The sequence below is a fragment of the Berghia stephanieae genome, chromosome 2 (assembly GCF_034508935.2).
Source record: "Berghia stephanieae isolate SIO BIC M18660-M18661 chromosome 2, UCSD_Bste_1.3, whole genome shotgun sequence".
Taxonomy (NCBI): domain Eukaryota; kingdom Metazoa; phylum Mollusca; class Gastropoda; order Nudibranchia; family Aeolidiidae; genus Berghia; species Berghia stephanieae.
Window position 1 is genome coordinate 86,608,312 of NC_088361.1, and position 18,008 is coordinate 86,626,319.

The 18,008-nt window shown below is 37.2% G+C and overlaps 1 protein-coding gene across 2 annotated transcripts in view; it reads right to left on the reverse strand.

Moving 5' to 3' along the window:
- LOC144965729 (neuronal acetylcholine receptor subunit alpha-10-like) overlaps positions 1-18,008 on the reverse strand; it is a 99,746-nt gene that overhangs the window by 11,252 nt on the left and 70,486 nt on the right. For both annotated transcript variants that reach the window (XM_078901368.1, XM_078901369.1), the window contains exons 5-8: positions 14,575-14,684; positions 12,918-13,098; positions 1,923-1,977; positions 1,090-1,292 (exon numbers count right to left, since the gene is read on the reverse strand). In XM_078901368.1, the coding sequence (XP_078757494.1) occupies positions 1,090-1,292; positions 1,923-1,977; positions 12,918-13,098; positions 14,575-14,684 (549 nt within the window). The remainder of the gene's footprint in view (positions 1-1,089; positions 1,293-1,922; positions 1,978-12,917; positions 13,099-14,574; positions 14,685-18,008) is intronic.

The window sequence follows — 18,008 nt, forward strand, 5'->3', positions numbered from 1 at the left end:
CATGGTAACTTAGTAACACTGGCTCTAAACTATCGGAACAATGGCGGACGCCCGTATAAAATATTTCCCCGGCGAGCATAAAAGCGTATCCAGAGGGGAAAAAAACACATACATTTCATCCTATTTTGACTTTTACACATTCTGATCACAAGGCATATGAAACGTTCTAGCCAGTATGAATAATAAAAAGTAATGATTTTCTTTGTTTAGAACCTAGATGGCCGTCGTTGCCGGGCGGCGTGACATCAGACTACTGAATCCAATACGATTCAATAGTCTGATGTCACGCAGCCGGCAACGGCGGCCATCTTGGTTCTAAACAAAGAAAATCATTACTTTTTATTTCTCATGCTGGCTAGAACTTTTCATATGCCTTGTGATCAGAATGTGTAAAAGTCAAAACATGATCAAATTTATGGGGTTTTTTTTCCTCTGGATACCCTTTATGCTCGCCGGAGAAATATTTCATAAGGGCGTCCGCCATTGTTCCGATAGTTTAGAGCCAGTGATACTAAGTTACCATGCGTCATTAGGAAGGAAGTGACGTTACGACTATTGAAGAGTATTTAGATCATCCGATCCCCATATCTAACATCATGATTGGTCATTTTGTTCAGCTTGACACATGGGTATGTGTACAACTTCATAAACAAAGCTGCGTTTTTACATTTGTTAAGAACTATAAATCGTTGGACAACAACAGATCAAATGATTGCTGACTTGGTTGGACGAAAACTTGAATATACATAGAATGAAGTTGACGTCACTCGGGTCTTTGTTATTGTTTTGTTTTGTTTTTTTTGTTTTTTGTTTTTTTTTTGTTTTTTGTTTTTTTGCCATCCGCGTTTATAATTCTCACTAAACTGAATTAACCAGACTATAAAAAGTTCATGGTTACACAGAGTTTTGTGTGTTGGTCCGTTATTCTTCTGGATGGCAATGCTGTGAGCTTCTTAGCCAAGCACAAACTAACTATAAACGTTTAAGGTTACACATAGTTTTATGTGTTGGTCCGTTATACTTCCGGATGGCAATGTTGTGAGCTTTTTATCCAAGCGCATACTATCTATAGATCCTCCCCATACCTACCTTTTCCCCCGAGTCTGGACTCATCCAAAATATGAGCAAGGTAAGACAAGACAGCATGACACAGGGGATGATGACGTTGTGTGTGTAGTACAGGGTGCGTCGACGTAGGTGGATGGTGAACACGACATCTGGGAACGGCTCCGGACAACACGGGTAATGCACAACATTCCTCTTGGCTGTCACGCTCACCAAGAACCATTCTCCTGGGGAACAAACAACACAGAACAACAAATGCACATAGATATTTCTGTAAAATTTGCATTTGATTAATCAATTGACTGCCGTAATCTGGAAAAAAAAATAATGTCTTTAAAAGTGTGGCCATAAAACTCTTCCTTCAAATTAATATCGATCGATTTAAATGACCCCCTTCTTGGCAATAACTCTCACACCTGGGTTTTGCGAAGATAGGTAGATAGATAGAAAGATACATTGATAGACAGGCAGACAGATAGATAGATAGATAGATAGATAGATAGATAGATAGATAGATAGATAGATAGATAGATAGATAGATAGACAGATAGATAGATAGATAGATAGATAGATAGATAGATAGATAGATAGATATATAGATAGATAGATAGACAGATAGATAGATAGACAGATCGGTGGGTAGATATATGTTTTACACATCGCCAAACAGATAGATAGATTGTCAGATGGACAGATATTTCAATATTATAATGATAGTTGGTATTGTACCGATCGATTAGGTGATAGGTGGTTCAAAGCCTAACAGTTATTTCTTATAATATTAGATGACTTTAAAAAAAACAACTTTTCCATTTCATCCGTAGAGTAAATGATACAAACAAGATGAAAACTCTTACCGTTACTGATGTAATTACTGAGATCCACAGGCACCGAGCGATTAAAAACATCCACCTGTGTTGGACAGAAGTTTTGAAAAGAAAATTATAGTTGAAATATGGTTCGATTGATTTATCAATAGCATCTTCCACGAAAGTAGACACAGACACAGACACACACACACACACACACACACACACACACACACATATATGTATAATATATAATATATATATATATACATATGTATATATATATATATATATATATATATATATATATATAATATGTGTGTGTGTGTGTCACTCATCTTTTAAAAACAGTATAATGTCTATTAAAACTAATGCCAAAAAAAAGTAACTTTGAACCAGTTAACAGTCGTACTCTGAAAAGACACATATTTCTATTATTAATCAAAATTTGACCAGAAAACTCTTCCTTCAATTTATTATTGATCAATTTAAATGGTTCTTTATTTTTTTTTAAAGGTCAATATCCCTATACCTGTTTATTGTCGTATTTAAAAGACGGAGATAAATCTAAACTGACAAAGTGACGACAAACATTGCGTGTCTCCCATTACTGAGGTTAAAAAAAAGAAAGAAGAAAAATGGTCCTTATATTGGCAAAAAATTTCACACCTGGAACCTCGCGAGGTCTGACAATATTTTCCAAGATGAGGGTCATTTATCGATCGATATTTGAAGGAAGCTTTTCTGGCAAAAATTTGAAATACGTTTAATTTGCTTGTGCTTGTGTGCTTATATTTTTTCTAAATATTTTTTGTTGCTGTTGAGTGTACAGCAGTTAACTCAAAGTGGTAAAATTGAAACCATTATATTATAATTGATTATTTTATTCATCTTATATATAGTATGCGCTTGGCTAAGAAGCTCACTACATTGTCATCCGGAAGTATAACGGACCAACACAAAAAAAAAAAAACTCTGTGTAACCTTGAACTTTTATAGTCTGGTTAATACAATTTAGTGACAATTACTTCACAAAGGGTCCCTGACTAACAGCAACACGTAACATGTAGAACGATACAAGACGCCTGTTACGCGATAATACGGACAGAGACAACGCTGTTAACGGCCAGGTACTTAATTTACACCTGAGTACGGTGAGAGGATATGAGTAAAGAGCCTTTTCCAAGGACTCAATTATGCGCGAACGAGGCTCGAACTCAGGACCTTCTGATCCGAAAGCAAGTGTCATACCACAAGACCACATAGCCGCACATTTCACACCCAATCAACACAACAAACACAAACTGTAAAATGTTTATAACTATTTGCTGTCTCGTAACTTCTTCTTCTCCTTCTTCTTCGTTCCTCTGATGGACATCTATGGCTGCAGTCCGATATCTGCTATGAAGTCTGTGGTCCGCTTTAGGTCCTCAGCCTCACCATAGAGCTTTGTGTTGAGTGTTGTAGGGTGACCCAGTGGTTCGAACGTTGCACGTTGTATAATGGGCAATCCATAAGCACATGTAAAGTGGTTTCATGGTCGGTTCCACATGGGCAATAAGGGGTTGTTCCAATACCTAGCTTTGTAAACATATGTCCTCTTAGTCTATTGTGTCCTGTTCGGAGGCGGAATAGAGTGACTTGGCTACTTCGCTGAATAGCATGGATTGGATCCTGCTTGTTGTGTTCCAGGTGTGTGTCATTCCTTTCTTTGTCTATTTTTAGCTTTATTATTTTCTTTTGCTGATGGTAAGTGATTGACGACTTCGGTTGTTTCTTTTGGTCTCCTTCTTTGGCCAGTTGATCGGCAATTTCATTTCCATATATACCTACATGACTTGGAATCCACTGCAGCACAATTTTTCCTGTTTTATCAGATAAGCCCTCAATGGCCTCCACAGTGTGTGCGGCTTCAGAGTCCTGGTAATTTTCAATAGACCGGAGAGCATCATCAGAGTCTGTCAAGTAAACCACATTTTTCCCGTATATTCTGTGATCTCTGGATAGTTCTTTTGTTGCATTGAGGATGGCTTTTTCTTCAGTTTTAGTACTTGTGCACATTGAACCCACTGATACAGATATTTTTGTTTCTGTTTTATCCGTCCAGTGTATGAGTGCACCAGCACCTCCATTCATGAGGGGGCCGGAAACTGAGCCATCTGTATAAACTCTTATCCAGTTGGTCATTGGGTATTTTTTTATCGATCATCTTTAGGGTTTGAGCATTGTCATTATTGCTTCGAATGTTTTTCTTGTTGATGGTTATGGATTTTTGTTTCTTTTTCCATGGTGGTGGTTTGAGATTTGGGGCATTGATTTGGGCAATATCTTCCTTTGGTGTCACTTTATATTTGCTCTCTAGTTTTTGTCCCAAGGCGATGAAGTTTTCCCTTTTGAGTCGATTCTCTTTCTTTTCCATTGTACTTGGATGCAGTGGTTGGGATTCCATGAATTTTATCTTTGAGAATTGTGTCATTATTTTTAAATTTCGTTGTTCTTTGAGAGGTTTTATTTCCATCTTGTGAATTGGTGTTGTTTTCATTGCTCCAGTGATCACGCGTATGCATTGGTTTTGGACTTTTTCAACCTTTTGAAATTGAGCCTGTGAGCACGTTCCCCATGCCGATATGGCATAGTCTATTGCAGGTCTTACATATCCGAGATATGTCTTCTTCAGGACGTTTGAGTTTGCTCCCCATTGCGTTCCAGCAAGTTTTCGGAGAAGCTGCATTCTCTTGTACCCTTTCTGTTGGCTTTCATCTATTTGATGTTTCCAAGTGAGTCGAGGGTCAAATTTCACTCCTAGATACTTAGGCATAAGGTCTTCTCTCAGAATCTTTCCATCCAAAGTTAATCGCATAGATTGCTTTTTGGTTGATAAGCTGAATGTTGTGTATGGGGTTTTATCAGCATTTACTTTCATACCCCAGTCTTTTGTCCATTTGCTCAAAGCATCAAGAGTCATCTGTATCCAGGCCTTTGCAGTACCAATATTTCTTTCAGTGCATATCAGTGCAAGGTCATCTGCATACATGGCTGCTTTTACTCCTCTGCATTTGGTTTCGCAGATGTCATTGATAAAAACGACAAAGAGGGTTGGTGAGAGAACCCCGCCTTGTGGTACTCCATTTGTCATGTTCGTTAGCTTGCTTTTAGAGTTTTGAGATTGGACTCTTGCTTTTCGATTTTTGAGGTAATCTTTAATTCATGCAAACATGTTGTGTGAAACGTTGGCTTTCTTAAGTTTGAGAAGTAGTCCTTTTGTCCAGACTTTGTCAAATGCCTTTTCCATATCCACCCAAACTGTGACTGTGTGTTTTTTTTCTTGGTAACCATTTTCGATCAGCTGCGAGATGTATGTTATCTGGTCCTCTGTGCAGCGAAATTGTCTGAAACCAGCCTGTTCATCTGATATCAACTTATTGCTTTCTAAATACCATTGGAGACGGCGATTAACAATTCTCTCCATCAGTTTACCCAAGCATTTGTCAAACTTATTGGTCGGTAGCTTTCGGGTTTATTTTTTGGCTTGCCATCCTTCTTTATTGGTGTCATGGTTGCCTGTTTCCATTTGAGCGGAAGTTTACCCTGTTTCCAACTTGCATTGAACAGTTGTTTCATTTTCCTCTTTGTGAGGGTTCCTAGGTGTTTCAACATGTCATTAGTAACATCATCTGGACCTGGTGATTTGTTCGTTTTTAGAGATTTCAAGGCAATTTCTACTTCTTCTTTTTTAATCGAACTGAACATGACATCATCTGTGGATTCTTTGGGTGTATCCTTGTGTTTTCTCAATTCTTTGTGGACTTCTCGTTTTCGTTCTTTTCTAATCTGTATACTCCCAACACTTGAGTACTGCTTCATAAAACAGTTTGCTGCTTGTTTTTTGTTGAGAATCCTCCCCTGATCATCTTCTACTGATGGTGCAGCATATCTGTTTTCTTGTCCACTTAGAGCTTTGGTTAGGTTCCATAACTTTCTTCCGTCTCTGTCGTAGTCAAGTTGTCTGGTTTTTTCATGCCATGCTTCCTGTTTTGCTTTTATTGTTTCTTTCCTGAGAGTTTTTTCAGCCTATTTGTAAATTTCCATATTCTCATCATTTGGCTTTTTTTCTGTGTTCAGTGACTTGGCTGTTGAGCTTCCTAATTTTTCATTCCATCCTGGACAGTAGTCCTTTCTTGATCCTCTGGGGAGTGATTCTTTTGCAGCTTTCATGATTGATTTTGTGAAAGCTTTGGCTGATTTTTCCACATTCCTTGTTTTACAGTTTATCTCTTTTGTATAACTATCAGTCAACTTTGAAAACAGAGTCCAGTCTGCTTTTTTATAATTCCATCTCGGAGGTGGTGCCTTACTGTCTTTTGCATATTCTTCAGTTATTTCAACCAGAATGGGACGATGATCACTTCCTGCCAGTTGTTCCTTTACCTGTTTACTGACTTTTCCGGTGAGATCGTCAGATATGAGAGTTAGGTCTGGAGTTGATGTTGTCTTCCATGCTCTTGAGAAGTATGTATCTGGGTCATCTTCATTTCTGACAATTTGAAGCTTACTGTCTGTAAGCCAATTTTCAAGGGTTTCACCTTTTCTGTCTAAGTCATTTTATCCCCAGCTTGGGGAGTGGCTATTGAAGTCTCCCACAACAATGAACTGTTCTTCTTGCTGTCTCGTAACGAATATGACGGTATTCCTGTAGTTGGTAAGGAGTGGGTAGTGGGTTAATGAGCATTTTATACACGATTTTAATACAACGAGTGAAATATATGATTATTGAGCATAATCTTTGGAAATCGGATAATATATATTATTATTGTAATCCCATGTCTCACTGTGATCGGAGCCATTCACCACCAATATCAAAAGTAAAACAAATAGCCCGACAATATTCTATAGCTATCTCGACCAGTTTACACCCAATTGATATTACGTCAATACCATTCCACCACACCTATTCATCTTAACAACGCCACTACCACATTATCTCATTCATCTGTAGCGTTTCATTCATCCTGTTTGATAAAGGAGAAACCCGAAACGTTCACTTTATCTGTCTTCGTAATTAAATTGAAGCTGACATTCAATTTCACATTGTTGTTTAAAACACCACACCTAGTTGCGTCAATCTTCATCAGATGAAGCTGCAACTATTTTATATTGTATTGGATTGGATTGGGCATGAGTTCGATTAAACATTGTTTGCAATGTCATATTCAAAATTAAATTTGTCTCATCAAATTGCATGAAATTTTATTTGTTGTACGCGACGCCTCCGTTTATACAATATCGATGTTGATATAATACAGCGTCGCCTAAACTTTGCTATTGCATAATGTTGTAGATCTGCTCACTCACCCCCCCCCCCCCCCCCACACACACACACTTTCGCGAGGTCCCAGGTTTGAGAGTTTCTGCCAAGATGGGGGTAACTTAAATCGATCGATATAACTGAAGGACGATTTTTCTGGCCAAAGTTTTAAATTCGAATGTTTCTAGATTACGGCAGTTAACTGGTTAAAGTATGTTTGAATGTGACTACTTTGTGGGTCTAGCGGTATGACACTCGCTTACGAACCGGTTGGTCCCGGGTTCAAGTCACTCTCTGGGAGGCGCAACGTTGAGTCATTGAAACTGGCTCTTTACTCAGATATCTCACCGCACTCTGGTGTAAAGTGAGTTCCTGGCCGGTGACAGCGCTGTCTCTGTCCAAATTATTTTGTATTGCATAGCATTGGACATGTATCGTGTGTTAGGTATTGCTGTTATCTGGGGACCCCTTATAAAGAGTTTTGAGCACATCAAGTGACTGTTGCTCTGTAAGAAAAAAAGACAAGAAAAGCTCAAATTTGAACTTTTGTCAAACCTAGCTTTCAAGTTTATTTCAAGCAAACTATAATCTCGGTTTTCGGGTCCCATTATAGTGATTCCCTCCTTTTCTGCCTAAAACTTTAACTCAGTTAAAAGACATCACATACTGAAAGGCGCTTATAATCTGAATACTCTTATTCGAAGGCAATGAATATGCATGAATCCTCACGAGGTAATGAACAAAAATAAACATCTAGCTTTATTTTTCAGAAGGATACATTTTTACAGTTTACTATCTAGCTATAACATGAAATTGGTTCCCATTAAGATTGTTCGGGATCATTCCTTTTATTGCATATTTCGTTTCAAACAATAAAATTGTCGTTGAGACAAATAAGTGAGCAGGCACTGATGTAAGACTAGTAGTAAGTAGTAGTAGTAGTAGTAGTAGTAGTAGTAGTAGTAGTAGTAGTAGTAGTAGTAATGGTAGTAGTAGTAGTAATAGTAGTAGTAGTAGTAGTCGTAGTAATGGTAATAGTAGTAGTAGTAGTAGTAGTAGTAGTAGTAGTAGTAGTAGTAGTAGTATTAGTAGTAGTAGCATTAGTAGTAGTAGTCGTAGCAGTAGTAGTAGTAGTAGTAGTAGTAGTAGTAGAAGTAGTAGTAGTAGTAGTAGTAGTAGTAGTAGTAGTAGTAGTAGTAGTAGTAGTAGTAGTAGTGTAGTAGTAGTAGTAGTAGTAGTAGTAGTAGTAGTAGTAGTAGCAGCAGTAGTAATAGTAGTAGTAGTAGTAGTAGTAGTAGTAGTAATAGTAGTAGTAGTAGTAGTAGTAGTAGTAGTAGCAGCAGCAGTAGCAGTAGTAGTAGTAGTAGCAGTAGCAGTAGTAGTAGTAGTAGTAGTAGTAGTAGTAGTAGTAGTAGTAGTAGTAGTAGTAGTAGTAGTGGTAGTAGTAGTAGTAGTAGCAGTAGTAGTAGTAGTAGTAGTAGTAGTAGTAGTAGTAGTAGTAGTAGTAGTAGTAGTAGTAGTAGTAACAGTAGCAGTAATAGCAGCAGCAGCAGTAGTAGTAGTAGTAGTAGTAGTAGTAGTAGTAGTAGTAGTAGGAGTAGTAGTAGTAGTAGCAGCAGCAGCAGTAGTAGTAGTAGTAGTAGTAGTAGTAGTAGTAGTAGTAGTAGTAGTAGTAGCAATAATAGTAGTAATAGTAGTAGTAGTAGTAGTAGTAGTAGTAGTAGTAGTAGTAGTAGTAGTAGTAGTAGTAGTAGTAGTCGCCGTCGTCGTCGTCTTCGTCGTCGTAGTAGTAGTAGTAGTAGTAGTAGTAGTAGTAGTAGTAGTAGTAGTAGTAGTAGTAGTAGTAGTTGTAGTTGTAGTAGTAGTAGTAGTAGTAGTAGTAGTAGTAGTAGTAGTAGTAGTAGTAGTAGTAGTAGTAGTAGTAGTAGTAGTAGTAGTAGTAGTAGTAGTAGTAGTAGTAGTAGTAGTAGTAGTAGTAGTAGTAGTAGTAGTAGTAGTAGTAGTAGTAGTAGTAGTAGTAGTAGTAGTAGTAGTAGTAGTAGTTTGACATTGTTTATTTTGAATTTTGTTATTACTCTAATGTTTCTTTGAGAACGATACGATGCAATACAGGTTACATTAAAGCTCATGGCCTTGCTGAGCTCGTCATGGGATAATAATATTATTGTAAGACCATACGCAGAGACCCCATCAAATGTCTACGGACATCTCCTTGGCGTATGACATCAAAGACTAATGTGCTTGGTATTGATTGGATATTGATCTTATTACGCTGAATTATTGGATTGTCATGGGATTCCGATAGATCAGTTGGCAAAGAGCTTGCTTCACATAGACCATTCGTTCTACATGCAAAGGGGTCGAGATCGGTCCCGGAAGTGGTCGAAACTTCCACCAAGCAGTGACTGGGTAGCTGGGTCTGTTCGATCTGGCGGAAAGTACATGGAGATTTACTTGCGCCCTATTTAAAGGATAACAGGCAATTGGATATGTCCGTTTAACGCTGCAGGAACCGGGGAAAACTCCGTCTCCATGGACCTAATGACTAGGAAGGACTATCTGCAGATAAGCATATTGATACCGAGAATGTGTTTTAAAATTTGCTTACACAGCACGCTTTTCTGGTATTAGATATAGATAGTTTGCCTTGGCTAAGAAACTCACAACATTGCCATCCGGAAATATAACGGACCAACACACAAAACAATGTGTACCCTTGAACCTTTAAAGTCTGGTTAATACAGTTTAGTGAGAAATACTCACAAACGCGTATGTCAAAAAGCAATAACAAAGACTTGAGTTACGTCAACTTCATACTCTCTATAGACTGAATGTTGTTCACTCTCTGTTTTACAACCACTTAAAACACAAAGAACTGAACAAGTGTGTATGAAAGGTGCCAGGCAAAGCAAGAAAGAAATTACAACAAAAAAAAGAAATCCCAAAAATCAGTCGACCTCGACTTCGAACCGAACCTCAGACCCTCTGATTACCGGTCATTAATGGTAGCACGCCTGACCGGTAATCAGAGGGTCTGAGGTTCGGTCCCGGTCAAGGTCGACTGATTTTTTGGGATGGTTTTTTTTTTGTGTGTTTTTATTTCATGCTTTGTCGGCACATTTCGTACACACTTGTTCAGTTGTTTATCTCACACCGGTGCTTGCTCCTTAATTTCATAATTTGATATACGTAAAACACAAATTCGAATATGATTAAATTCAGGCCTTTCCTATAGATAGAATGCGCTTGGCCAATGAGTTCACAACATTGCCATCCGGAAGTATAACGGACCAACACACAAACTCTGTGTAACCATGAACTTTTATAGTCTGGTTAATACAGTTTAGTGAGAACAACTCACAAACGCGGATGGCAAAAACAATAACAAAGGCCTGAGTGACGTCATCTGCATACTATCTATAGCTAAGATTTGGAGAGTTTTAAACAAAGCACTGGATTTACTATTATGCCGGTATCCTTAGCGTTAAATGGATAGCAACAAATTATGCTTCTTATCTCAGTCTATCGCAAACTACTTTGGGTCAGGTCAAAATAGATCCAGTCATCCAATCATTGCTGGGTGAAACAAAACAAAAAAAGAGGGGGCTAGAAAAAAAAATATTGACAACAACTGAATTGACAGGGTCTTAATGTTTGTCTGTCAGGTAAGTGCTCTATCAAATGTTTATGTTCTGCCTGGAGTGGTCAAGTTAACTTTCTTGTCTATTTTGTTTTCACCCCAGTCCACTACGTCGTTTAAACGGACAGCTATATGTTACCAAACTCTGAAAACGGTATTATTTCGGTATAAAACTAAATGGCAAAAAGAGAGTTTTACGTTTAAATGATCAGAAATGTGAGCGTTTAGTCTTCAATAAAACATATAAAAGTCAATGTATTTATGTTTTCATTGGGTTTTTTTGTTGATAGCTGAAGAGCGGTTTTGAGACCGAAACGTTTAGTGTAATGCACAGAGTTCTACTATAGTGTTACGGTAGACTTCTATGGTGTAATGTTCTTTTTTGAAGCTGTTATATTCATTTTTGTTATATTCTTCTTACAGTCCACACCGTGTGGCAACTTAGTATCAGATTGATGCGGCGGTGAGCTACATATTTGAGAGCTTTCCATTGGTTTGCAGTTATCCTATTCTGCTTGTCTAATTAATGTTGGCATGGCGGGAGGATGATGTCCATGATTATCAGTGCATTTGATCTAGGATGTACTTCTTAAATGGTAGGGGATGATTGAACGCCGCTGTGCCACAACATAGAAGAAATGATTGCTTTGCTAAAGTGTCTGCGTACTTCTATGCGATTTGGCGATGCTCTCTCTCTCTCTCTCTCTCTCTCTTTCTCTCTCTCTCTTTCTCTCTCTCTCTCTTTCTCTCTCTCTCTCTTTCTCTCTCTCTCTCTCTCTCTCTCTCTCTCTCTCCCTCTCTCTCTCTCTCTCTCTCTCTCTCTCTCTCTCTCTCTCTCTCTTTTTCTCTCTCTCGCATAACTATGTTAAGTCTGCATCAATATAAATATTCATTCCATCAAAACCATAATTTGAACGATAATATCATTGATTAATGGGTTTTACATGTGGGTGAAACAAAAATAACGTCACTATTTCACATCGCATGAAGTGAAAACAAAGTGCTAAATGCGTTTGTATTTTTGGAAAAACGGTACGACGATTACCTACTTGCCAACGCTTCGAAACGCTTCTATACAGCTATATAACGCCTATCCCTTTTACAAAATCAATTGTAAAGTTTTCCGAATAATGTTTTAAAAATCCGCTTAATTGACAATGTCTATACCTATGTCCACTAGTACTGCAAAACCAACCTGCATCGTTCGGTATTCGTCATCATTGCCAGCATTAAATAGCCATTAACACATAAAGAGAAACGAATTGTGTTAGTTATTGTCTATAATGTTATAAAGTCTATATTAAGTCTCTGATGGCACTGAAATCGATCATTCCAGCCAAAGTGCACAAATTTGCAGGTCTGATAACCGAGCGAAATTATGGGCTTGATTTAACATTATCGTAATGGACAATATTTTGCGTCGGTTTGAGGTATTTCTATACCAAAAATGAGCCGATACCAATATGGGTTGTCAGAACTGCATACAAGTACATGTAATTCCAGCCAAGAATCATTGATGTAAAAATTATGAATCAAAGATTTTGGCCACTTGTGTATGATGACTATTTGTTTTGCTTGCTTTGATTTATGTAATTAAAATTTTTGTTTCTTTGTTTTGGTCTGGCTTTTAATTGCCTTGTTTATCTTTTAAAGGTTTCTTTTAGTTTATGTTTTTTTTTTAATTCTTCTGTTTTAATCTTGGAAGGAATTGGAGGGTAAAGAAAAGGAGGAGGTGAAGGAGAAGGAGGAGATAAAGAAGAAGAAGAAGAAGAAGAAGAAGAAGAAGAAGAAGAAGAAGAAGAAGAAGAAGAAGAAGAAGAAGAAGAAGAAGAAGAAGAAGAAGAAGAAGAAGAAAAAGAAAAAAGAGGAGGAGGAGGATCAGGAGGAGGAGAAGGAGGAGGAAGAAGAAGAAGAAGAAGAAGAAGAAGAAGAAGAAGAAGAAGAAGAAGAAGAAGAAGAAGAAGAAGAAGAGGAGGAGGAGGAGGAGGAGGAGGAGGAGGAAGAGGAATAAGCGGGGGAGTAAGAGGGTGGAGAGGAGAGGGATAATGAAGAGGCGGAGGATAAGGAGAAGAAAGAAAATGAGAAGGATTGGACAAACCTGGAAGCCATCATAAGCCCAAGATCCAAATTTCATCCTACAGATCTGGTCATCAAAGGGGAAATAGGTAATATCTATCTGACAAGTACTCTGGAACTTGACAATCGGTGGCCAGAATATCATCCCGTCGTTGGAGACCATGGCCAGGCTCTGCATGTAGCCATCCGTGTAGTCTTCGATGCTTCATCATGATGAAATAGGAAATAGATATACTTATATGCAATGGAAATTATCTCTAAAGCCTTGATTGATAAGTAAATGTGGGGCTTCCCGTTAGCTCAGAGAACGAACAATTGCCCTAAGAAAGAAAAGTTGAGCTTTTATATAGCGTAATATCGACTAAACGTGCTCAAAGCGCTTTACAACGGTTCCTGGACCAACAGCAACACGTAACTTAAAGAACGAGACATGATAAATAAGACATGACGCCTGTTAGGCGACAATACAATTTTTTTCCGACATAGACAGCTCTGTTAACGGTCAGGTACTCAATTTACACCTAAGTACGGTTAGAGGGAGTTTTGGCCAAAATGTTAAAAAATGTGTTGTTTTTTCATTAGACCACGGCAGAAATGTACACAGGGTTATTTTATACTATAGTAATCTACTTTATATATATAAATAAAGTGGATATGATAGACTGCGGAAATGCAGACAAAAATGCATTATGCAGATAGAACAATTTATTAACTTAAATGAATAAATACATTGTACAAAGGGAGAATAATAAATACACGAAGAATGAATTAGTGTTTCGGTAAATTTCATCTGTATTTATATTGGAGATAAGGTGGAATCAATAATTATATCTGATGCCTGAGAAGTCACAGAAATAAATTGAATATACGATTAAAACACCATTTATCTGTTTTATCTAAATTGGAAAACGCTGTATTTCAATTATCTCTCGGTCTTGCAGATCATTGTGTATCCAACCGATTCAATTGGGTATTATGTCAAGATAAACGGATATGCGGTCCAGTTGCATGCACTCACCTTTGGGTTGGAAGGTCCAGGGCTAGAATCAATCCTTCTCTGACTATGCATAGTTGAGTCCGTGTAAAATGAGTACCTGGTCGTTAACAGCGTCGTCTCTGTTGAAATCCTACACGTTACGTGTTGCTAAAGGCTGGGGACCGACCCTTATAAATCACTTTGGGCACGTCAACATTGCTCTATATAAATGAGCAAGTTTGTTTTTTTAAAACCTTGATTCGAATATTAAGTTTCTTCTTGTAAATTATCGAATAAATAAAAAATAAATGCTTTTATCCAGCAGAGAGGCAGAAATTATCTAGACTCTAAATAACTCAGAATTTTATTCACTTCTCCCATTAAACTTAATCATATCTCGTTCATACTTAAGACTGTAAAACCATTTGTTACCATCTCTCTCTCTCTCTCTCTCTCTCTCTCTCTCTCTCTCTCTCTCTCTCTCTCTCTCTCTCTTTCTCTCTCTCTCTCTCTCTCTCTCTCTCTCTCTATATATATATATATATATATATATATATATATATATGCTTTATAAAACAACAATTTTTTTCATAAGATTTTGTGATGTTCAAAAACAAATCTGAATAAGAAAAATGTTCATTGCATCGTAACAAATGCGACGATTTTCCTGTAGTTGGTAAGGAGAGGGTTAATGACCACTCACCTGTTATATAGCACAATGTCAGGCTTCCATATAAACTTGCATGGAATCCTCAGCTTGGTAATCCCAAAAAAGTCATCCGGGTTCCATTTCAATTTCTCATCAAACCATTGCTGTAGGAAGACAAACGAAAATAAAATTACATCTCATAAACCTTTTACCTGGTATAGTATGATAATTCATAAATCATTTGTGACTCATCGCCTCGAAACGGTATTATGCAGGGGTGGTTTTTGAAGCTGAGAATAGAAAATGTAACAAGTACGAGTATTGGGTATGGGGTATATATTTTATGTGTTCATGAGGAGACTGTTAACACAGTTTTAAGGTGGTAAAATTTAAAATGTTTAAATCACACACACACACACACACACACACACACACACACACACACACGCATATATATATATATATATATATATATATATATATAGAGAGAGAGAGAGAGAGAGATATACATATATATATATATATATATATATATATATATATATATATATATATATATATATATATGATGCCTCTTCTTCCTCTTTAATTAATCCGATTGATTTTGATTTTGTCAGTTGTCTACTGTCAACGTTTTAATACTACATTTTGAGATACCCATAAGTATCTTTTTTATTTTTAAATTTATGATTTACCTCACAATTCAATTGTAGGAACAGTCAAATTTAAGTATATACGATCATAACACAATTCTTTGATTACTCATCGCGTAAATGTGACCCATCGCCTCAACATGGAATTATATCGAGATGGTTAAGATGTAAAAAAATTGATTTTACAGTCATTACCGGGCAAAGAAGTTGTGACGTCACACATTTTACTCTTCCGGTTCCATAATCCTTCGAAGTGTTATGTATCCAGTCCTTATGAGATCTAATAACGATTAGGTTGCATATTGAATTATAAGGTGGCATAACTATTTTAGTAGCAGAATTTATAGGCATAGTCTTTGGAGTATGGGGCGTAAAAGAGCGAGGATTGATGATCTTTATTGACGGTCAGCGCAGCATATATTTAGACTAGAAAGTAAGATGTCATCACTCTAAAACCAGAGGATCATTTACACAAGGTATCCAATCCCTTGAAAGATTGGTTTTGCACTTCCAATGAGATTGGAACCAGTTTTTGATATCACACTTGTGTTCCTTATTATGAAGTGAATTGGTGTTAATTTATATATTATTTCATTGAGGGCAGTAGATAACTGATATGCTCCATTTAGCTCTACCTTCCCTTTTACATAACTTTTTGACAACACAATTTTGTTCCCTATTATGAAGTTAATCCGTGTTAATTTTATAATGTCCATTGAGGACAGTAGATAACTGAAATGTCCTTTTCCTCTCCAAATTCTTTTTCAAATTACTTTCTTGACATCTGGTTTACTCGGACATAATACTAATTTGAGATGGTGGGTTACAAATACATTTCATTGTTCATATTTAATTTGACACCCGCCTTTCTTCGCATATTTCACTTTTGTCTAATAGATAAGTCTCAAATAGCTGTAATCTTAAACAGATGAAATTTCGACACAAAAGAATGGAGAAATTGGTAAATATTTATATGAATTAAAAATTACTTGATAGATGAATAAACAGATAAACGAATAGAATAGTACATAAAAATAAATAAATAAATATACATGGATAAACAAATAGATAAATATATAAATAAATAAATAAATAGATAAGGCATCTGGGCATTTAAGTCTGTGCTTTTCGTCATAATAATCTTTTCGATTCTACACGTCAATTTGAAGCCGACTGATCCCTTGACAAATTACGTAATGACAAAAGGAATGGATTACTCTTTTTCATTCAATACTCGATCTATAATTTCCCCATTACCTAGATTTGTATCTGTGTGTGTATTTATGTGTTTGTACGAACATGTATGTGACTGTACGTCTGCGTGGCCATAATGGCCTTTTTATACCAATGTCCCGTTCCGGGCTTAGACTGACCAGCGATCGTGCCTGTGGTCACGTTGCAAGGTCTTACAAGGGATCCGGAACGAGAAAATCTATAAAATTAAGGATCTCTATGTGATTTTCTGTCTGTCTCTATGTTATTGTAATCCGTTGGTATTTCTTTTTGCAGACATCTAATACGATTCGGAAATCGCGTTTTAGTGAAATGGAAGCTCTCCAATTATCTTCTTATAATTTTTACTTTGTATTTTATATTTTGTTAGAGATGTAGGGCTACGTGCACATATTTGCAGGTCTGCTAATAAAACGCCCCGGCGGATAGCTCAATTTGTAGAGAATTCGCTTCACAAGACAATGGGACCGAGGTCGACCGAGGTTACAGACGATATTAGCCCCCCCCCCCCCCCTTCCCCCCGCCACTGTCTACTCAGAAGTGATTGGGTAGCTTGGTCTTTTATTTTAGATCTGGCGGAAAGTACTTTGTTATATACTTTTTTACGCTTTATCCAAAGTGTAGCAAGCAATTGCCTTTGTCCGTTTCAAGTTATAGAAACCGGGATAAACTCAGGCTCCACGGGCCGAATGGCTCTGAGGGACTTTTTTAATACCAAACGTAATTATTGGTTTCACTTAACATTGATGTAATCGATATTATTTTGGGTTGGTTTGAGAGCATTGCCGTTACAACAATAAGCCCATATAACAATTTGAGTTGCAAAAAAAGTAAACATTTTAGTGATAAAAAGAACTCTGAGTTGCCTTTGAAACCGAATACCATGAGCCGAGGCGAAACTATGTCTTAATCAAGATCAAATTTAGAACAGCAGATGTCACGAATCGAATACTTTATTCAAATTGTGAAGCAAATAAAAACAGCTATAAAACTCAGCGCCAAAGGAAGAGAGGATATAGAAGGGAAAATAAAAGAGAAAAAGAAATAGAAAAGTGCGAAGGACTAACGTTTCAAAGAGAAATATTAGGGAGCAAGCCCTGGTGGAAGATAAAGATCTGAAAAACTGTGTATGAAACAGTAAAAACTTGAACTTTTTATATAGCTCAATATCCACTAAACGTGCTCAAAGAGCTTTACCAGGGTTCCCTGACCAACAGCAACACTTAACATGTAGAACTAGACACAACGCCTGTTAGGCGATAATATATATTTCCCCGACAGAGACAACGCTGTTAACGGCCAGGTACTCATTTTAGACCTGAGTATGGTGAAAGACTGTGGGTAAAGAGACTTTTATAAGGACTCAAGTATGCACCTAGCGAGGCTCGAACCCAGGACCTTCCGATACGAAGCGAGTGTCATACCACAAGACCACATGGCCGCACAGTACCAGACAATATCAGACAAAGCAAGAAAGAAAAATGCAAGTTTTGAGAGTCTTTGCAAAGATGAGAGTCATTTAAAATCGATCGATATTTGAAGGACGAGTTTTCTTTTCCATAGTACCGCAGTTAACGCGTTGAAAGAAAACGATCTAGATAG